At 45.6% G+C, this 24,057-nt stretch overlaps 1 protein-coding gene across 1 annotated transcript in view; it reads left to right on the forward strand.

Annotated features, from left to right (window-relative positions):
- ANO2 (anoctamin 2) overlaps positions 1 to 24,057 on the forward strand; it is a 355,236-nt gene that overhangs the window by 299,900 nt on the left and 31,279 nt on the right. The window contains exons 23-24 of the mRNA XM_075603059.1: positions 23,424 to 23,576; positions 23,696 to 23,748. Of these exons, the coding sequence (XP_075459174.1) occupies positions 23,424 to 23,576; positions 23,696 to 23,748 (206 nt within the window). The remainder of the gene's footprint in view (positions 1 to 23,423; positions 23,577 to 23,695; positions 23,749 to 24,057) is intronic.

Genomic DNA, 24,057 nt, shown 5'->3' on the forward strand with positions numbered 1-24,057 from the left:
GAGAGAGAGGGTGCTGGTCGGATACTGAGTGGAAGGTGTGGGGCAGTCCGTGAGAGAGGTTTTAGGCGGGAGAGGGCTTTAGATACAAAGGGGGTAGAGAGAAGACATCCTTGTGCAGAACACAAGAGTCGGGATGGTGCATAGCGAGACATTAGGGCTGAGATGTAAGGAGGGGCAGAAGAGTGTAAAGCTTAAAAAGTGAGAAGGAGAATTGAGTGTGAGATGCGGGATTTGATAGGAAGCCAGGAGAGTGATTTCTGCAGGGGAGACGCTGAGACAGATTTGGGAAAGAGTACAGTGATTCTGGTAGCAGTGTTTAGGATTGATTGTAGGGGAGACAGGTGAGAGGCAGGAAGGCCGGACAGCAGGAGGTTACAGTAATCAAGACGGGAGAGAATGAGGGCCTGAGTCAGAGTTTTAGCAGTAGAGGGACAGAGGAAAGGGCGTATCTTTGTTATATTGTGAAGGAAAATTCAACAAGTTTTAGCTACATTGTGAATGTGAGGGAGGGTCAAATGTGACCCCTTGGCAGCGTGCTTGTGATACTGGGTGTTTGCCATCAGTAATGTAGGGGGCAGTTGGGCCAGGTTTCAGAGAAAGTATGAGGAGCTCCATCTTTGACATGTTAAGTTTAAGTCGGGGGAGGGCCACAAAGGATGATACAGTGGAGTGAGCCGCTCGGATTGTAGAGAAGCTAGGAGAGGATAGGAGTTAAGAAAGTAGAACAAGGTGTTCAATGAATTTAAAGGCAAAATGCAGGAGGAAGACAGGGCGATAATTAGAGACAGGTAGAGTGAAGCTTGCGGTTTTTGAGTAAAGGTATAACTGTGGCATGCTTGAAGGAGCTGGGAAAGCTACCAGAACTGAGGGATGAAAACATATGTGAGTATAGGGAGTAGAGTGGGAGCAAGAGGAAGTTAGGAGTTAGGAAGGAGGTGTAGAAGTGCGGAGGACACAGAGAGGATTCTTTGATGAATGAGAAAAATGGAAAATCGAAGCACAGCAGAAAAACGGGGGCTAGGCACAAGGCAAATGTATTACAAACAATTTATTGCAAAATGGGTGACAGCATGGAGAATAGCATAGTAAAATACCTCGGACGCGTTTTGCGCTCCTGGCGCTTTGTCAAAGAGCTTACATTTCTTTGTTCTTTTGCTTACATTTGTATGCTGAGCTCTGGGGGCAGTTTGTTCCAGGATATATGAGGAGAAGCAGGCATTGTTTGCTATTCAGGCTGTCACTGGCTGCATTATCCCCTGCAACAGATGCAATCATACCCCAAGTATCTGATCTGTGAATATTCAAGGATTTACTTCTATTGCATTAGTAGCCTCACATTCATGGGTCTCTCCTAAGCACCATATTACAGCTTTATTCACATGCTCTTTATGCCCAATTACTGGGGAGCACTGGTCAAGAACTTTGTTCTATTTTTGCTGCCTTGATGAATGAAATGCACCTTTGTCTTGAAAAGTCCTGGGTGAAATGGAGGAGGGAAAACAGGTAACAGACGGTGGTCTGAGTAGAGGGTATGAGATTTCCTCCAGAGGTGTTCAGAGGAGCGAGTGCAGCAGCGCAGCATGCGTGTGTGGCAGAGGAGTGAGTGCAGGAGTGCAGCATGCGTGTGTGGCAGAGGAGTGTGTGCAGGAAAACAGCATGCATGTATGGCAGAGGAGCGAGTGCAGGAACACAGCATCTGTGTGGCAGAGGAGCATGTGCAGGAACACAGCATGCATTTGTGGCAGAGGAGTGAGTGCAGGAACGCAGCATGCATGTGTAGCATATGAGCGGGTGCAGGAGCGCAGCATGCATGTGTGGCAGAGGAGCGAGTGCAGGAGTGTAGCATGCATGCATGGCAGAGGAGTGTGTGCAGGAACACAATATGCGTGTGTGGCAGAGGAGCGAGTGCAGGAACGCAGCATGTGTGTGTGGCAGAGGAGCGTGTACAGGAACGCAGCATGCATGTATGGCAGAGGAGCGAGTGCAAGATCACAGCATGCGTGTGGTAGAGGAGCAAGTGCAGGAGCGCAACATGCATTTGTAGCAGAGGAGCGAGTGCAGGAATGCAGCATGCGTGTGTAGCAGAGGAGCGGGTTCAGGAACATAGCATGCGTGTGTGGCAGAAGAGCGAGTGCAGGAACGCAGCCACCCCTGTGCCCCCACATTAAACCATAATTCATTTTTTATACACAAGAATAATATCACAGGATGGTGGGGGTCCTCAGGTTGTCCCCACGGGTGTCTAGGGACCCTCGGGTGGTCCCCACAGGTGTCCGGGGTCCTCACATCAGATGGTCTACTACAACCAATCAGATTGGGGATATAGTTCTCAAAATCTGATTGGCTCAAGTACCATGTGACGACAGCCATCTTGGATTTTGTGATGTCATGTTAAAGGGAAATAAAGCACAGTCATTCTGATTGGCTGGCTTCAGTCCCTTTACATGACGTCACATAAAAAAAAGGGCACATGGTTTTCACACCCAATCAGATAGTGTGTGAACCATTTGCCGCCCAAGTGTGACATCACAGGCCATATTTAAGGCCGTGACGTCTCATTTGAGCTCAAGAAGCCGACTGGTCAACATCGTGGATTTAACATGGGGTTATTAGATTAACAGATGAAGACAGAAGATAAGGCAGAAGATAAAGAAAATAAAGAAATAATCGCAGATGAAGAAAGAAGATGAGAGAAAATTAAAGAAAGAAAATTGTTGTTACTTGTTCCTGATCTTCACGGTGGAAGGCGTTGGATTGAGTTTCATGACGTCACGGTACGAGAGCTTGCTGATTCCCCAGGATTCGGAGGGTCACCTCTTCTAAAGGTAAGATAAATATTGAATGTATGTACAGCTGAACCCCGTTATAACGCGGTGCTCGGGGGCCACAGAATGAGACCGCATTATAACAGGGATCACGATTTAAGTTTTTTTTAAATGGCCGCCGCCATCAGGGATTCTGCGTCTACCGGAGGGGGAGAGCTGGGATAACTCTCACCCCCTCGCAGCACTACCCAGCATCTGCAGCAGCTGATCTGTGAGCGGTGCAGAGAAGTTGTGAGTCTGCGAGAGGCGGGGAGCGGGGGGAGGATCTTACGGAGTCAGGAGAAGCCGGGCAGGAACCATCTCCCTTCTCTGTGGGTGTGTGTGTGTAGCCGGACATTCCTGCAAATCCTGGCAGTGTGACCCCCCCCCCCCCAAAAAAAATGTTTTTACATTTTTTTTTTAAACGGGAGCCACGCTCACACCGCGTTAAAAACGGATCCGCATTGTAGCGGATCGCGTTATAACGGGGTTGAGCAGTACTTTTATTTTTTACAGGTTTTTGATTGGATTTTTTTTTTTTAATGTTTTTCATTGCCCATTGTCTGCTAAAGTATTCATCTGTACCTGTGGCCAAATGCATTTCTTCTATTGACTGTTATATTCTCTACAGTATTTCTGTTTATTGATTAGATTACATTGTTTTGAATTGTGATGGCTTGTGTATTTTTGGGAGACAGATTGTTTTTTTATTAAATTATGTATTTTGTTGGCTACTGGTTTTCATTTATGTGTTGCCTAGTGGTTGTATTAATTAATTGTTGTGTTGCTTACAGCCTTTATGTATTGTTTGGCTAGTGGTATGATTTATGTAATTGATTGCCTCGTGGTTTTAATGATTTTATTGAATGCATAGTGGTTTTATTTCTTTAATTGATTGGCTAGTGGTTTTATTTAGGTAATTGATTGGTTGGCTAGTGCTTTTAATTTTTGGTTTTGGGGGTTTAGGTTCTTGTTGTATATGTTTGATTATTGTGTATTTTGAACATTCATGCTTTTGTATTAGGGTGACCATTGACTACTATACCACTCAATTGGTACAGGGTGGGTATAGTGGGTCCGGGGTGGGTGGTTAGGCCTCCTGGGTGGGTTGCGGGGGAGGGTGGTATGGTACCACAGGCCAGCGGGGACCCATGTGGACCACCCGAAGGCCCCCAGACCCGGCATGTGGTATAAATCCTGTGTATAAAAAAATACATTATGGTTTTATGTGGAGGCACAGGGGGGTGGGTGGGTTGTGTATTGGTGTTTATTACATATTGTAATGGTTTTTGGTGGCCTAGGAGGCGGGTAGTAGGGCTGTTGTGTGTATTTTTGTTTATTTTGGGTAGCGGGGGTGGGTGAAGGGGGTAGTAGTCCCAAGGATGGGTGTATAGGCCTACAGGGTGGGTAGCAGGAGGGGTTAACCCCTTCATTACCTTCATTACCTTAGCTGTATTAACGGCAAAGGTAATGAAGTGGTTAAGTCCACCCACAACCGCCCCGCAAGCCTAAACACCCACTAAGGGCCAAATACCACCTTCACCCACCCCCGCTACCCACAATAAGCATGGCACTGGTGGTTAACCCCTTCATTGTCTTAGCGGTTAACCGCTAAGGTAATGAAGTTGCCTGTTGATGCATTTTTCATGCATCAGATTCCTGCCGGGGGGGTCTCCGGTGCTGGTATTAATGGATACCAGCTCCAGAGTCTCCTGGTATCAATCCAATGCAGGGAAAATGCATTTTATTTCCTAAGTGCCGTCGCGCCTCTTATCGGCAGCTTCTCACCACCTTCTTGCCAACTTTTTCTGGCGGGACGATTTGGAGAGGAAATCTCACTTCTGGAGCGGTGATCGGCCTTGATAAGCTGATCGGGGCGACTAGAATTGTGTGAGTTTGAGAAGCGGCTTATCGGCGCGCGTTTGACGATTTTTTTTCTCTGCAAAAAAACCCGACGAGTTTTGCTCTTATCGCCGGCTTATTGGGGTTTACTGAATCGCTGTAGGCTTTTTTAGCGATAAGTGGCTTATCGCTGCTTACTGTGTGAGACCCATAGTCCGAGATCCACGTCGCTCAGTTATCTCAGGGCTCATACTGTTATTAAAATCAGTAACGGATGTTCCCTGAGCGTAGTGCAAGTCAACAAAGCGAAATATACGCAAAAACAGCCGGTAGGGATCTCATTATCATAGCCCGAAAGGTAACACTGCCTCACGTTGGATCTATCTTAGCTCAAGTTGTCGTCGCCTCCCTCCAGATCCTGACGTGGCTTTTGGAGGAGACATAGTGAGAGGGAGAGCATGATTTACAGTATATTTAGGATACCCTGTTGCTGACAGCTATGCTAATGAAACAAGCAGAGCGGTTGTGCTATAGGCATATTACATTTGCATTCTTCATGTTACTGTTTGTAACACAAACAGAGAGGTGAGGTATTTGAATGAGTCACTACAATAAAACATGAACCCTGACACATGAGGACCAGAGGTAGCGCAAGGTAAAAATGCAACTTTACTTATCTACTGAGATTGTAATCATTATGAATACGAACTAATATGTGACTTCTACTGCTGTTTATGTATCTTGTGAAGTATTTTCATATGCAGCCACATAATAATATGATAATATCCCAATTACATTAAATACTAAATTTTCATTGCAGGCTGTGATACCTTATTAGGGGCCAACATTGAAGTTCTTCATAAATGAAATCCTAATATACAGAGCTTTCAGAAAGTCATAGAATTCTTCTCCAGGTCTTTGCACTGAGACAAATCAAGCTGACTCTTCTGAAAGAGGACATTGTAACATTTCACAAACTAGTTAAAAGGTAGCAAAGATGAAAGTCAGTCATGTTTGCCTGGCATTAATGGCAGGATTTATATTACGAACATCATAAAGATTGGAAAAACAAAAGTCCTATTTATATTCTCGTATGGGAACTTTCCTTATGAGGGTTTCATGGGGCCATATTTAGCTCAAAGTTCCAGTATCAGACCCAGAGAAATGTAGATCCATTGTACGCTGTGCAGAGTAAACCATCATTTTAATCTATCAAGAACTTTCATATGAGTCCTCTAAAAGATATCACAATTGGGTCATATTAACTAAGCAATTCTAAGCCATAAGATACCAAGTGAATGGACCGTAAGGTGCTTAATGGCTTAGCACCATATACTCAGTATGCCCACGTTTTGCTCTCTTTTCAGTGATTTGTCTAAAGCTGCAGCCGGCTGCACTAAGCAGTTTATGTTGCGAGTGCAGAGAAAGCAGCTCATTCTGAGATAGCTAGTTCTCTTCTTTGGATAAGCGATGCATTCTTACGCTGGAAGCCGACTGCACACCAGATGCTGCAATATTGTATTGTATTGTATGTCTTTATTTATATAGCGCCATAAATGTACATAGCGCTTCACAGTAGTATTTGCGGTAGGAAAGTTATAGTGAAGACACACTCATGTGCATCATCGTGTCTCTCAAATCCCCCATTTTGACTGAACTGTAAGATAAGTATAAGAAATCAATCGGATTGGTGGATGTATCATTTGTCAGTCAAATGGGACATCTTAGGCCATATATAAGGCCGGTCACGTTTCATTTGATAGGAAGAAGACGGCGAGTCAACGTCTCCCAGACCTGTTCAAGAGAAGTAAGAAGAAAATAAAGAAGATCTACTCACCGGGGACTCCTCTTCAAGCAACTGAGGATCATGAACTTCTGCCCATCATGTTCTTCAATCTGAGGTTCTTTGCTTCGTGGGGCAAGAGATGTTGGTGCCGCAGTTGGAGGAGGAGGATGAAAGCCTTCATCCCGGCATGGGTAAGAGACACATTGATTGCATTTAATTTCATTGTGTACTTTGTTTATGTTGCCAATTAATTGCCAACATGGTTATCTGTGCCTGTTGAGAGTATAGTTAACCATAGTGACAATCAATGCATTTTTGGGGCTACTGTTTATTTAAAAAAAATTGTAATGTATTTTTTAGAAGGGGGGGGGTGGGGGTTGTTGCACCGGGGAGGTTGGTTAGGCCTCCCAGGTGGGTAGCAGGGAGGGGGGTGTTGACCCCTTAATTACCATAGTGGTTATTGAGCACAAAGGTAATTGATGGGGTTACTGGCCAGTTCTAGTTTTATTTATTTTACTGTTGGTGCCAGGGAAGAAGAAGAGGACCAGGAGGACAAGGAAGATGGAGACGGCCGTCATCCTGGCAGGGGTGAGTACAACCTTTATTTACCATTTGTTGTCTGGCTAATGGTTTATTTTAATGGGGAAATGCGCTATTATCCAGATCTGAATAATAGGGCTTTTGCCCATTACTGTATGTGTTGGGGGGTGGGGGGGCTGTTGGGAGTAAAGGAGGTGGGTGAAACTTGTAATTGCTCCTGGGTGGTTAGGCCTCTTGGGAGGGGTTAACTCCTTCATTACTTTAGCAGTGGTAACCTCTAAGCTATTGAAGGGGTTAACTCCTACCGAAAACCTCCCGGGAGGCCTAGCCAGCCAGCCACCCACCCTGGGGCAACTGCAAGCTTCACCCAAACCCTCTGCCACCAACAAACCGGGTAAAGCTATTTAATCCCTTCATTACCTTAGCGGTTAGCCACTGAGGTAAGGAAGGTATGTTTTAATTTTAATAAGATAGGTTTGAAGCAGGGGGTCTCCGGAGCGTAACCAAATTAGTTTCAGGTCCAGAAACCCCCTGTTTCCCTAGTTACAGGCCCCGTTATGGGGTGCCGGCATCTACTGCAAGTGTACATCTTCCGCGTCACGTGACAGGGAGATTTAAACTTCACAGTGATACCGGCACCCAGAGACACACTACTTCAGTAATATGTTATTAAAATTTTATTTAAACAGAATAATCGCCTGTAAGAGCTGTGCAGGGAGACGCAGCTTCTCTGTGCAGGGAGATCACCTGTAAGAGCTATGCAGGGAGATGCAGCTCTCTCTGTGCAGGGACATGGCCTGTAAGAGCTGTGCAGGGAGATGCAGCTCTCTCTGTGCAGGGAGATCGCCTGTAAGAGCTGTGCAGGGAGATGCAGCTCTCTCTGTGCAGGGAGATCACCTGTAAGAGCTGTGCAGGGAGATGCAGCTCTCTCTGTGCAGGGAGATGCAGCTCTCTCTGTGCAGGGAGATCACCTGTAAGAGCTGTGCATGGAGATGCAGCTCTCTCTGTGCAGGGAGATGGCCTGTAAGAGCTGTGCAGGGAGATGCAGCTCTCTCTGTGCAGGGAGATGGCCTGTAAGAGCTGTGCAGGGAGATGCTGCTTCTTTCTGTGCAGGGAGATCTCCTGTAAGAGCTGTGCAGGGAGATGCAGCTCTCTCTGTGCAGGGAGATGCAGCTCTCTCTGTGCAGTGAGATGGCATGTAAGAGCTGTGCAGGGAGATGCAGCTCTCTCTGTGCAGGAAGATCGCCTGTAAGAGCTGTGCAGGGAGATGCAGCTCTCTCTGTGCAGGGAGATCGCCTGTAAGAGCTGTGCAGGGAGATGCAGCTCTCTCTGTGCAGGGAGATGCAGCTCTCTCTGTGCAGGGAGATCACCTGTAAGAGCTGTGCAGGGAGATGCAGCTCTCTCTGTGCAGGGAGATCGCCTGTAAGAGCTGTGCAGGGAGGTGCAGCGTCTCTCTGTGCAGGGAGATCGCCTGTAAGAGCTGTGCAGGGAGATGCAGCTCTCTCTGTGTAGGGAGATCGCCTGTAAGAGCTGTGCAGGGAGGTGCAGCTTCTCTCTGTGCAGGAAGATCGCCTGTAAGAGCTGTGCAGGGAGATGCTGCTTCTCTCTGTGCAGGGAGATCACCTGTAAGAGCTGTGCAGGGAGATGTAGCTCTCTCTGTGCAGGGAGATAGCCTGTAAGAGCTGTGCAGGGAGATGCTGCTTCTCTCTGTGCAGGGAGATCACCTGTAAGAGCTGTGCAGGGAGATGCAGCAATCTCTGTGCAGGGAGATCGCCTGTAAGAGCTGTGCAGGGAGATGTAGCTCTCTCTGTGCAGGGAGATCACCTGTAAGAGCTGTGCAGGGAGATGCAGCTCTCTCTGTGCAGGGAGATCACCTGTAAGAGCTGTGCAGGGTGATGCAGCTCTCTCTGTGCAGGGAGATCACCTGTAAGAGCTGTGCAGGGAGATGCAGAAATCTCTGTGCAGGGAGATCGCCTGTAAGAGCTGTGAAAGGCGATGCCATTTCTCACTGTGCAGGGAGATCGCCTGTAAGAGGTGCTGTGCAGGGAGTTGCAGTTTCTCACTGTGCAGGGAGATGTAGTTTCTCGCTGTGCAGGGAGATGTAGTTTCTCGCTGTGCAGGTCTTCCAGAATAATGGAGCAAAATGGAACGTTAAGTTCATTTTGTTACAAATTAGTGCAAGATGGAATTTTTTTACCAAACGCTAAAAAAAATCAATTTTCTTTTCAGTGAATACCGTTTTAACAAAAATGTAATAGTGTTCAGTTGGAAAATGCAAAAACATTCAATAATGCAATGCATTTTTTGAAGTTTAGTCCCTTAGTGTCTATTTAATGCTTTTGCACGAGAGGGAGAAACCAATTCAGGTGTGAGACCATTATATACTTATATACCCCCAGATTCATCTTTACTCCACGCGGTGATATAAATGATACAATTTTCACACACTTTGGAAATGTGATAACTACTTAAGGAGTAAGGCACAGTATATACAAAAACAGCAATTTTAGCAGAAACATGTAATTATCAATGCTTAATAATGATGCTCCCTAAACCGCACAATAAGAATGTCCTTTACAACATAATGTACTACATGTCAAAATGTTTATAAAACAACGCAGAGTAAAAGTTTGCATTACTTTTGAGCAAAGACAATTGTACAGTAACTATACTATAACACCTTGATGTGATTACATTGCAGATGCGTAATGTGAAGATTGATCGGAAAGATGATTTAGTAATAATAATAATAATAGCATGTTCTTGTATAGTGCTACCAGTTTTACGCAGCGCTTTACAGAAACATTTTGCGGGCACAAATCCCTGCCCCGTAGAGCTTACAATCTATGTTTTTGGCGCCTGAGGCACAGGGAGATTAAGTGACTTGCCCAAGGTCACAAGGAGTTGACACCGGGAATTGAACCAGGTTCCCCTGCTTCACACTCAGTGCCAGTCAGTGTCTTTACTCACTGAGCCGCTCCTTCTCCCAGGTTCCCCTGCTTCACACTCAGTGCCAGTCAGTGTCTTTACTCACTGAGCCGCTCCCTCTCCCTTGTCCCATTTTATTGCATTGAGAGCATGTGTGAAACAAACACCGCCTCTCAGAAAAGACAGAGGTGCATCAGAGATTCTACATTCAACTTCGCGTCCCTTTAAATGTACATTTGTAATATTTATTTCTATGTACATTATGTACATTTCTAATATGCTTCTGTGCCAGTCAGTGTCTTTACTCACTGAGCCGCTCCTTCTCCCAGGTTCCCCTGCTTCACACTCAGTGCCAGTCAGTGTCTTTACTCACTGAGCCGCTCCCTCTCCCTTGTCCCATTTTATTGCATTGAGAGCATGTGTGAAACAAACACCGCCTCTCAGAAAAGACAGAGGTGCATCAGAGATTCTACATTCAACTTCGCGTCCCTTTAAATGTACATTTGTAATATTTATTTCTATGTACATTATGTACATTTCTAATATGCTTCTGTGCTCTACTATTTATATTATAAAGTGTGAATCAGACCTAACGTATAAATATAAGCATATAACTGTGACTCATTGGCATCTCCAGTATTGTCAAATAACTTCGCATTGGCAGCTAGAACATTTGAAAGCATATAGACTTCATTCTTAAAACCAAACTGTTTTTGTTCTTTTGACATAGATCCAACTGTGAACTTGTCAAGTGCGGCCCCTGGCATGAAAACTTGGCAGAGAAATTCATGCCAGCATTCTGAGCTCTAAAACATAACCTTAATAAGTGCATTAAATAATCACATGGGCGCTGAGATTCCTCGTGTGCATGTGTTAGGATCGCAATATGCCAGATTAGGAAAAACACTTTTGCTAAACCAACAAAGTTAAGATAAGTAGTTTGTATAATTTGCAAGTGCACTGCCTTATGCAGAAAATTCCTCTGTGTCAGCCAGGACCAATCTCTCGGTGCCACATTACATCTGATCTCACATGTCATTGCGTTTGTGCCAAGATGATTTACTGAAGGCTCATGGGAGGTCATGCCAAGTATGTTTTCATGTTTCAAATTATTCATATTTTTGTCTCAGATTTGTCTCCTACCATTACACCAACCAACTCTTTTATCCTGTTACACAGACATGTGTTTTTCTTGGTGATTGTTGGTATTTGTTTTGTTGTTGGTGACTAAGTCTTAACTGTTTCCAGCATCTGTGGGGTTTTCCTAACATCTGCATACTTAAGTTTCAGCCTATGACAAATAGGTATTTATGAGGAGTGGTCTCTGTTTAAAGACCAAGTGAAAGGACAAGGTGTCGTCAATAGCGCAGATAAGAAAATACCAGACTTGATTACAGATATAGCAGGGTCCCCTCCGTCCCCGGTTCCCCCACTTACCTCCGCTATAGGGGGGGGGGGGGAACGTACAGAGGGTGCCGGCAGCATCAGAGTGGCGACAGGCTCGCCGGGAGCTCCAGCGGTTCCCTGTGCAGGTCGCCTCCATCTTGGGCTACGTTGCGCATGCGCGAGATGCCGCGCATGCGCAGTACAGGCGCGTGAGGCAAATTAGTGAGAGTAGGCTCCGTGGGGAACTACAGCCCCCAAGATGCATAGGGGCAAGGCACCACCTGACCCACGGCAGCCAATAGGGCTCTAGGATTCCCTGCTGAAGGGAATAGATACATTTGGCGTGCTGGGACAGCGCATCAGTCGGTGCTGGGACAGGATAAGGGTAGGGTGTGTATGTGCAGGGAGGAATTGGCCCCTGCACCAGCCAGAGGACCCCCCCCCCCCTTAGGCCCCAGCTCCCCTCAGCTTGTGGTTGCTGCAGGGACCAAATGTGTGGAAATCTGAGCACTTCACTGACATTGTGCACATTTTGTTGCATTTTTTTAAATTTCTCATCATTTTAACTATTAACTTGTATTATTTTTTCTTAACTCCTGTTTACTGCTGATGCAAATAGTATAATAGTATAATAGGGCACACACTGTGTGTATTGTGTAGTTGGGGTGGGATTGTTAATATAGACACAAAGTATTTGTGTAATTATTTTGACAAAAGAAGAGGATTGAGTGGCAGTGCCCAGCGCGGCGGTGGTCACCGTGGCGGTGGTCATACAGGTCAGAAAAAAGTATTTTCAACGAGGAGGAGATGGGGCCCTAAAAGGATTAGAACTGCTCCTACTGAACATCAGCAGCTGTAGGGAAGCACTGGCCGCCTTCTAGTGCTAAAGACATGAAACTGTAAGGAAGGTTTTATCAACATATATGACAGTAGCAGCCAGTGCCACATCATCATCATCATCATCATCATCATCATCATCATCATCATCGGGTTCCTGAGAAGGAGGGTGAGGGAGGTGTCCGCTCCCCCCCCTGTCAGCTGCCCTGTGAGACCCTCCCCCCCTCCTTATCACACACACCCTCTCCCTCATTCTCCCACACTTTCCCTCTCTCTTACTCTCCGCCTCTCCTCTCTCACTCTCCCTCTTCTATCACTCTCTCCCCCTTCCTATCTATCTCTGCTTCACTCCCTCACCCTCTCACTCTGCCTCCTCCTCCCCCCGTCCCCCACACGCCAGGCCCTAGCTATGTAGTGGCGAACACTTCACCACCGGGCCCCAGACGGGTGTCCGTGCAGACCCCTCTCAGTGGCCCCGATCATCCTCACATGGCCCAGGCAGATTCAGAAAAGGCTTATCCGCCTGAGCTGGTTCATTCTTATGAGGCAGTGATAGCGCTGAATATTCCAGAATACCCCACTCGGTGTCAGATTTCCCATGAGGCCCGAGCCTAGGGTGGTAACATTTTTGGGCGGCAAAAATTTCTGCCCCCCATATGTTTCCCGCGTTCTCTGGCCTATTGGGCCTAATGGGAAGGGACTTGCCTGAGTCGGCCACCTCCTTTCTACTGCCCTCCTGCTCGTCCGGAATCCCAGCATCAAATGACGCCATGATGTTGCGTTTCCATGCAACGCGCTGCAGTGCGACGTCATATTGGTGACGTCCATGGCGTCATTTAACGCTGGGATTCCAAAGGAGCAGAAGGGCGGCAGCGAGTAGGTGGCCAACGCAGGCAAGTGCCTAAGGGGCGGCAGATTTTGAAATCCGCCGCAGGTCCCACTGTATTGTGTCAGCGGGATCTACATCTGTACAGTACATCCAATACATTGTCCTGGACTCCTGGCAGCGGGATCTACGTCTGTACAGTACATCCAATACATTTGTCCTGGACTCCTGGCAGCGGGATCTACACCTGTACAGTACATCCAATACATTGTCCTGGACTCGTGGCAGTGGGATCTACACCTGTTCATTACATCCAATACATTGTCCCGGACTCCTGGCAGCGGGATCTACATGTGTAGATTACATCCAATACATTGTCCTGGACTCCTGGCAGCGGGATCGACATCCAATACATTGTCCTGGACTCCTGGCAGCGGGATCTACATCCAATACATTGTCCTGGACTCCTGGCAGCGGGATCTACATCTGTACAGTACATCCAATACATTGTCCTGGACTCCTGGCAGCAGGATCTACATCTGTACATTACATCCAATGCATTGTCCTGGACTCCTGGCAGTGGGATCTACATCTGTACATAACATCCAATACATTGTCCTGGACTCCTGGCAGCGGGATCTACATCTGTACATTACATCCAATGCATTGTCCTGGACTCCTGGCAGTGGGATCTACATCTGTACATAACATCCAATACATTGTCCCGGACTCGTGGCAGCGGGATCTACATCTGTACATTACATCCAATACATTGTCCTGGACTCCTGGCAGCGGGATCTACATCTGTACATTACATCCAATACATTGTCCTGGACTCCTGGCAGCGGGATCTACGTCTGTACATTACATCCAATACATTGTCCTGGACTCCTGGCAGCGGGATCTACACCTGTACATTACATCCAATACATTGTCCCGGACTCCTGGCAGCGGGATCTACGTCTGTACATTACATCCAATACATTGTCCTGGACCCCTGGCAGCGGGATCTACATCTGTACAGTACATCCAATACAATGTCCTGGACTCCTGGCAGCGGGATCTACACCTGTACATTACATCCAATACATTGTCCTGGACTCCTGGCAGCAGGATCTACATCTGTACAGTACATCCAATACATTGTCCCGGACTCCTGGCAGCGGGATCTACATCTGTACAGTACATCCAATACATTGTCCTGGACCCCTGGCAGCGGGATCTACACCTGTACATTACATCCAATACATTGTCCTGGACTCCTGGCAGCGGGATCTACACCTGTACATTACATCCAATACATTGTCCTGGACTCCTGGCAGCGGGATCTACACCTGTACAGTACATCCAATACATTGTCCCGGACTCCTGGCAGCGGGATCTACACATGTAGATTACATCCAATACATTGTCCTGGACTCCTGGCAGCGGGATCGACATGTGTAGATTACATCCAATACATTGTCCTGGACTCCTGGCAGCGGGATCTACATGTGTAGATTACATCCAATACATTGTCCTGGACTCCTGGCAGCGGGATCTACATGTGTAGATTACATCCAATACATTGTCCTGGACTCCTGGCAGCAGGATCTACACCTGTACATTACATCCAATACATTGTCCTGGACTCCTGGCAGCGGGATCTACATGTGTAGATTACATCCAATACATTGTCCTGGACTCCTGGCAGCGGGATCTACATGTGTAGATTACATCCAATACATTGTCCTGGACTCCTGGCAGCAGGATCTACACCTGTACATTACATCCAATACATTGTCCTGGACTCCTGGCAGCGGGATCTACATGTGTAGATTACATCCAATACATTGTCCTGGACTCCTGGCAGCGGGATCTACATGTGTAGATTACATCCAATACATTGTCCTGGACTCCTGGCAGCAGGATCTACATCTGTACATTACATCCAATACATTGTCCTGGACTCCTGGCAGTGGGATCTACACCTGTACGTTACATCCAATAAATTGTCCCGGACTCCTGGCAGCGGGATCTACACATGTAGATTACATCCAATACAATGTCCTGGACTCCTGGCAGTGGGATCTACACCTGTACGTTACATCCAATAAATTGTCCCGGACTCCTGGCAGCAGGATCTACATCTGTACATTACATCCAATACATTGTCCTGGACTCCTGGCAGCGGGATCTACACATGTAGATTACATCCAATACAATGTCCTGGACTCCTGGCAGCGGGATCTACACCTGTACATAACATCCAATACATTGTCCTGGACTCCTGGCAGCGGGATCTACATCTGTACATTACATCCAATACATTGTCCAGGACTCGTGGCAGCGGGATCTACATCTGTACATTACATCCAATGCATTGTCCCGGACTCCTGGCAGCGGGATCTACATCTGTACATTACATCCAATACATTGTCCAGGACTCCTGGCAGCAGGATCTACACCTGTAGATTACATCCAATACATTGTCCTGAACTCCTGGCAGCGGGATCTACACCTGTATATTACATCCAATACATTGTCCTGGACTCCTGGCAGCGGGATCTACACCTGTACAGTACATCCAATACATTGTCCCGGACTCCTGGCAGCGGGATCTACACCTGTAGATTACATCCAATACATTGTCCCGGACTCCTGGCAGCGGGATCTACACCTGTAGATTACATCCAATACATTGTCCCGGACTCCTGGCAGCGGGATCTACACCTGTAGATTACATCCAATACATTGTCCCGGACACCTGGCAGCAGGATCTACACCTGTACATTACATCCAATACATTGTCCTGGACTCCTGGCAGCGGGATCTACATCTGTACATTACATCCAATACATTGTCCTGAACTCCTGGCAGCAGGATCTACACCTGTAGATTACATCCAATACATTGTCCTGGACTCCTGGCAGCGGGATCTACACCTGTAGATTACATCCAATACATTGTCCTGGACTCCTGGCAGCGGGATCTACACATGTAGATTACATCCAATACATTGTCCTGGACTCCTGGCAGCGGGATCTACACCTGTACATTACATCCAATACATTGTCCTGGACTCCTGGCAGCGGGATCTACACATGTAGATTACATCCAATACATTGTCCTGGACTCCTGGCAGCGGGATCTACACCTGTACAGTACATCCAATACATTGTCCTGGACTCCTGGCAGCGGGATCTACACCTGTACATTACATCCAATACATTGTCCTGGACTCCTGGCAGCAGGATCTACACCTGTACATTACATCCAATACATTGTCCCGGACTCCTGGCAGCGGGATCTACATCTGTACATTACATCCAATACATTGTTCTGGACTCCTGGCAGCGGGATCTACACCTGTACATTACATCCAATACATTGTTCTGGACTCCTGGCAGCGGGATCTACACCTGTACATTACATCCAATACATTGTCCTGGACTCCTGGCAGCAGGATCTACGTCTGTACATTACATCCAATACATTGTCCTGGACTCCTGGCAGCGGGATCTACACCTGTACATTACATCCAATACATTGTTCTGGACTCCTGGCAGCGGGATCTACACCTGTACATTACATCCAATACATTGTCCTGGACTCCTGGCAGCGGGATCTACACCTGTACATTGCATCCAATACATTGTCCTGGACTCCTGGCAGCGGGATCTACACCTGTACATTATCCAATACATTGTCCCGGACTCCTGGCAGCGGGATCTACACATGTAGATTACATCCAATACAATGTCCTGGACTCCTGGCAGCGGGATCTACACCTGTACATAACATCCAATACATTGTCCTGGACTCCTGGCAGCGGGATCTACATCTGTACATTACATCCAATACATTGTCCTGGACTCGTGGCAGCGGGATCTACATCTGTACATTACATCCAATACATTGTCCAGGACTCCTGGCAGCAGGATCTACACCTGTAGATTACATCCAATACATTGTCCTGAACTCCTGGCAGCGGGATCTACACCTGTATATTACATCCAATACATTGTCCTGGACTCCTGGCAGCGGGATCTACACCTGTACAGTACATCCAATACATTGTCCCGGACTCCTGGCAGCGGGATCTACACCTGTAGATTACATCCAATACATTGTCCCGGACTCCTGGCAGCGGGATCTACACCTGTAGATTACATCCAATACATTGTCCCGGACTCCTGGCAGCGGGATCTACACCTGTAGATTACATCCAATACATTGTCCCGGACACCTGGCAGCAGGATCTACACCTGTACATTACATCCAATACATTGTCCTGGACTCCTGGCAGCGGGATCTACACCTGTACATTACATCCAATACATTGTCCTGGACTCCTGGCAGTGGGATCTACATCTGTACATTACATCCAATACATTGTCCTGAACTCCTGGCAGCAGGATCTACACCTGTAGATTACATCCAATACATTGTCCTGGACTCCTGGCAGCGGGATCTACACCTGTACATTACATCCAATACATTGTCCCGGACTCCTGGCAGCGGGATCTACACCTGTACATTACATCCAATACATTGTCCTGGACTCCTGGCAGCGGGATCTACACATGTAGATTACATCCAATACATTGTCCTGGACTCCTGGCAGCGGGATCTACATCTGTACATTACATCCAATACATTGTCCCGGACTCCTGGCAGCGGGATCTACATCTGTACATAACATCCAATACATTGTTCTGGACTCCTGGCAGCGGGATCTACACCTGTACATTACATCCAATACATTGTCCTGGACTCCTGGCAGCAGGATCTACGTCTGTACATTACATCCAATACATTGTCCTGGACTCCTGGCAGCGGGATCTACACCTGTACAGTACATCCAATACATTGTTCTGGACTCCTGGCAGCGGGATCTACATCTGTACATTACATCCAATACATTGTCCTGGACTCCTGGCAGCGGGATCTACATCTGTACATTACATCCAATTCATTGTTCTGGACTCCTGGCAGCGGGATCTACACCTGTACAGTACATCCAATACATTGTCCCGGACTCCTGGCAGCAGGATCTACACCTGTACATTACATCCAATACATTGTCCTGGACTCCTGGCAGCGGGATCTACACCTGTACATTACATCCAATACATTGTCCTGGACTCCTGGCAGCGGGATCTACACCTGTACATTACATCCAATACATTGTCCTGGACTCCTGGCAGCGGGATCTACACCTGTACATTACATCCAATACATTGTTCTGGACTCCTGGCAGCGGGATTTACATCTGTACATTACATCCAATACATTGTCCTGGACTCCTGGCAGCGGGATCTACACCTGTAGATTACATCCAATACATTGTCCTGGACTCCTGGCAGCGGGATCTACATCTGTACATTACATCCAATACATTGTTCTGGACTCCTGGCAGCGGGATCTACACCTGTACAGTACATCCAATACATTGTTCTGGACTCCTGGCAGCGGGATCTACATCTGTACATTACATCCAATACATTGTCCTGGACTCCTGGCAGCGGGATCTACACCTGTAGATTACATCCAATACATTGTCCTGGACTCCTGGCAGCGGGATCTACACCTGTAGATTACATCCAATACATTGTCCTGGACTCCTGGCAGCGGGATCTACATCTGTACAGTACATCCAATACATTGTCCTGGACTCCTGGCAGCAGGATCTACACCTGTAGATTACATCCAATACATTGTCCTGGACTCCTGGCAGCGGGACTTGGAAGAAAATTGAACCACTAAAAGTTTTCTCATTTTGTTTATATTCAGGTGCAATATTTTTTTAAATATGGCAAATAAAGTTATTTTGAAGACTTCCATTGTAGAAATTTGCCTGTTTTAATCTTTTTTATTAAGTTGGATGGATACAGCTGCGAAGCGAATCTCAGCAGTTTCACACATCGCTGTTACATTTTTTCTGTATCCTAACACGTTTGATTATTATGATGCCTTTGAAATGTATTCAATGTGTTTCAATGCAGCTGTAATATAATAGAATCTGTTTGTATTGCACATGATCAGCCTCGGCAGCAGAACGCAGTATTATTCAGCATTAACTGTTGCGGAGTCCTGAGGTGGTGTAACCTCTGATCCAGGTGTAAGAAACAATATGTGAACAAAGTTCAAGCGCAAATACAGCTCAACCCCATTATAGCGCGATCCGATACAACGCAAATCCGCTTATAACGCAATGCACGTGTCGCTCCCAATTTTCATATGTATGAATACTTTACAACACGATTATTGGTATCTTAAATACTTTATTGTACAATGCATACAATTGTATTTTATTTCTAACGTGATCCGCTTATAACGCGATGTGATTCTCTGGACCCCAAGCACAGCGTTATAAGGGGGTTGAGCTGTACTGTTAAAAAGATATATATGAGAACACAGCAAGAGGTATAAATACTATCCTGTAAAGGGTGCAGCTCCTGAGATGGATTCAATCCAAATCCATAGAGACAGTGGGGCAGGTGATCGGGTGCGCACTCACATCCAGGTATATGTATTGAAAACACAAACAAAACACAATAGTGCAACAGAGAATTTGAATGAGGAAATCTTTCCTAGCCAGTATACTGATGTGGTGCTACTCACATATTATATGAGCAGTTAGAGCCTTGTAGTTGTTAGAGTAACCAACTCGGACAACAGATCCCAGGAGGAGATATCCCAGATATGGAAGAGAGGACACGAAAAAATAGTGCAGGTTGCTTTATAAACAGAAATTATTAAAAATTAGTAGCACTTACAAACATAGGTAGGTTTTGGGCATTGGGACCACCCTGGGTCATATAGTGGGCGAAAGTCCAACAGTCCCTGTTCCGTAGGAGAAACCACGTGGCGGCCATCCACTGCTACTCCCTGCATCCAAGGACTCAATCCAGAATGGGCAATCACTCACAAGCACCAAGGTCCAGCACACCACCTATGTCCGCAAAGCCGCCCTACGCGTTTCGTTCTCGCAAACTACTTCAAGGGGCATTGATCAATACCTGCACTATTTTTTACTGGCTTGCGTCCTTGAACCCAAGGAGTAGCAGTGGATTTGGGTACACCTTGGATCGTCCGGTTCCTTTGGTCCGCTGATTTCTGCGGATCTGTCTCAAAAAGGTGATTCGCCTGTTTCGGATTTTATTTTTACACCGGCAATCCATCCGCGAATTCCACAATCCGTTGATGGATTTTAAGAATCCGCACGTTAAAATCCACCAGTGCAGTGTATCCAATGGCGGTTTTGGATTAACCCGCGTGGATTGAACAATCCGTGGGCGGATTTCACGCTGCGGAACGGATTGTGAATGGCAAACTCAGGGAAATCCGGGAACCGGATGAGGACTGGTTCCCCCATCTCTAGTGGGTATCATGGATCAGGGTAGGAGTACTAGGGGGGGATTTGGGGTAGGAGAATGGTCTGTCATTCACCTCGTGGCAACCAAAGGAAGCGGTCCCACCCTCCCTATACAAAAAAATGTGTGAGAAGGAAACAAAGTTGAACAAGGAGTCACAAATTGTGTCATTATTGTAACTTGTAGGGAAGAAAAATAATAATATAAAGACTTGAAAAGTTGGAAAGATATTGTAACAAATATATATATTGTACACTGTATATATATTCAGGGGTGGGGGAGTGGAATTATTCCTGTTGTTTTGTCACAGCTCGGTAGGCATTAGTCTCACGATACAGACTGGGCTCACAGATCTCTAGTTGGGTATACTGCCCGGTTAGTCATTGGTTTTGGCCCGTGTAGGGAGGTCCGGCTTTACGGGTGACAGCAGCGGAGGTCTCGTGCCACAGCACTTTTAGGGACTCTCGACAAAGTACGGGCCAGTCATGGGTGTTTGCTTTTTGTACAGTAGTTCCAAGAAGAACTATATATTCCTACGGGCTGTGAGGATGCTAGTTATTATCCCTGAAAACCCTCCTAATGTGGTGTAGGTAAAAAGAAAGGCTCCGTATTTGGAGCATGGCAATATAGGCTGCGGTAAGCTCAGATGTAACTTGGCATGTGTCTTGTACGCCTGTTTGCTGCATTGCATTTATACAGTAGAAGAATCCGGATGTGGAAAGGAGCGGAGCACAGCCGGCAAACACGGGTGCTCTGCACAAACCTGGCTGGTTAAAAACAATGAAATACAAGAGAGATGAGACACTGCTCAAACCATAATGTCAAGTAATGTGACGTGAGCCTGGGGCACAGGGAAAATAACAATAATTAACAAAAAAGTGACAGAGGTCACAGCAGTCCCTATTAGTTGCACTCTGGCAAAATGATGGGATACTTAACTTATTTGCAGGAAACACATGGAGAGTAATGTGTTATGGTAGAGCTAAACCCTAAAAGTGTCACGTTGAAGACACATCAATTTAGCTAATCCTATCAAATTTGTGCATTCCAGAATATATCTGGTGGTGAGTCAATAGTATCACTCAACAATAATAATTAACAGACCCATGTACAGATCTATAACACACAGAAAGGTAAATACCAGAAAGATATAGGTATCCCCAGTAGGGACCTAGGTCCCAGATAGTAAACGGTAATTAGAGGATACAATATCCACTAAAAGACTAATGTCTAAACAGTAATAAATGATCAAATGAATAATGTGTGATATAATCCAACAGAAAAGACCATATATATCCACAGAGATGTCTAGTAGCCAGAATTATAATAGTGACATCCACAGATAAAATAAAAAAATAAAAAAACTTTAATTAACCAAATTCGCAGAAAAACAGGTGACATAGATATAAACAATGTGTACAGCATTAAAATACCCCTGTAGGGGGAGCGGGTAGGAGAGGGGTAGCAACAATGTGTTTAGGGCAAAACTTGGTATATGATGGTATATATAATATAGTAATATCCCTAATGCGGCTACCAAATAGCTAAATAGCCCTGTTGCTAAGATCAGTTGGCACAGTAGGTAAAGGAGCATGAACCAGTAACTACATATAGACACCATGTATCAGGTGGTGTACTGATAAGTCTGTCATGGGGGGGGCATAAACAGCCACAACCCACAGCCAGTGTATAGTGATGTGCCTAAGAAATCAGCAACATCAATGGCAAGCACACAGATACGGACAGACACGCTGTATACAGCCGTGCTCCTAGTATTCCTAATGCTGCAACCGATCTGTGCTATATCCCAGCAGGGTATGCTCAGCTCCACATGAGATCCCGCTCGCTGACGCCCACTAGTGACGTCACGCCCCAACGCGCGTTTCGTGTGACGCTTCACACTTCGTCAGGGGGGGAGGTTAAAAACAATGTATTGGAAAGAGGGTGAGAGCATGGAGGATACCTTAGATGTACATTGTTTTTAACCAGCCAGGTTTGTGCAGAGCCCTCTTTTTGCCCGCTGTGCTCCGCTCCTTTCCACATCCGGATTCTTCTATTGCACCAGTCAGCTGGGAGCACACAGCAGAGGAGACACCACACTGTGAGCAGCACACAAGTTTGCTTTATTGCCATGTTTATTTACTGGCATGAAGACTACATACAGCCATCAGCTCTCTCTGGCTGTATTATCCCCACAAGCAGGCATACATGTATACTCCCTCATCTGAGCACTGCAGATAGAGGATTATATTGTCTCCTTTCAGCACTATCCTCACATTTATGGGTCTCTCCCATTGAAGTAATTACAGCTTTATGCACATGCTGTTATGTCCATCACTTGGTAGCACGGGTTCTATCTTCACTATTTATACAGTATGTTAAACACATAATGTACATTTTGGGAGATTGATGGAACCACAGTGACTTTCCTTTCCACTTCTTTTCATTATGGCGGACTTTAGTGGATCTATTTGTATCTCGTTAGAATAGCAGAAACTGAACTCTGACCTCAATCAAACTCTAAATCCATCATGTTTTCTCCATGAGCTGGGTAACTGTTTGTTGTTTTAGTTCAGAACAAATAAAAAACTAAAGCAATTTGAACAAGTCAGAGAACCACATATAATTTGGTCATACTGATAAATCAGAGTTCTACTAAGGTAAAATAAAATGTAATTCCAGAAATGAGTTACACTTTTGCCTATAGCAAGGGGCATGTAAGGGTTAAAGTTAGTAGTGGCATTCCTTTGACTTAGTACAATAATCAGGTATTTTCATTCAAATGTTTACTCATGTCCATTACACACATTGCAAATCTATGTACAGTATAGTACAACTTATCCTTTATAGTTTTGTGTCCTGAATTAGGCCAAATTCAGTAGACGAGAATCTCTTCTACCTCAAATTTGTATTTGTATTACCTCAGAAATTAAAAAAAAAAATGTATTCACAATAGTTATACTGTATTCCTTACATGATATTGTGTTATATCACTCATTTCTTTTAACTCAATGAAATAGAGTAGCTTTTTTCCTATTTAATTAGTACTATACGTTCTTTACAAAATGTACAAAATGTATCCGTGTCTTACCGTCTCCTGTTTTTGTTCCCGCCAGTTATCCAGTTCGGCTTTGTCACGCTGTTTGTCGCCTCGTTCCCTCTCGCTCCGCTCTTCGCGCTCCTCAACAACATTATAGAAGTCAGACTTGATGCAAAAAAATTTGTTGCGGAGCTAAGAAGACCTGATGCCGTACGTGCTAAAGATATCGGTATGTGCCAAATGTTTAACTTAAACAGAATTATTATCTGCATTGCTACTCTAGTACTTATTTAACCTGTATTTGCAGGAGTAAATAGCCTTAATGGTATGCTGTTAATTGCCTTACAGGAATTTGGTACAACATTTTGAGTGGAATTGGCAAATTTTCAGTCATTATAAATGTAAGTATTTTGTCAGCTGTGTTATTTTAAATAGATGACATTTTATTCTTAATACATGTTGAATCCCGGTCTATGTAAACTTCAGACAATAAATCTGGATTGCAACACCCTGCTGTTTGTGTTTCTGTATTTCCGGCATTTAACAATACACAGTCTCTGTATCTATCACTGTATCTATCTGTTGCATTCCCCCCCCAGGCCAAAAATCACTGGTTTACAGTAAATCAGTGAAAACAAAGTTCTACTAATCTAAACAGGAACATGCGTTATTTCTCTGAGGGCTATCATTAGACTACAATAGTGCCGATC

This window comes from Ascaphus truei, chromosome 5 (assembly GCF_040206685.1).
Source record: "Ascaphus truei isolate aAscTru1 chromosome 5, aAscTru1.hap1, whole genome shotgun sequence".
In the NCBI taxonomy this organism is placed as follows: Eukaryota; Metazoa; Chordata; class Amphibia; order Anura; family Ascaphidae; genus Ascaphus; species Ascaphus truei.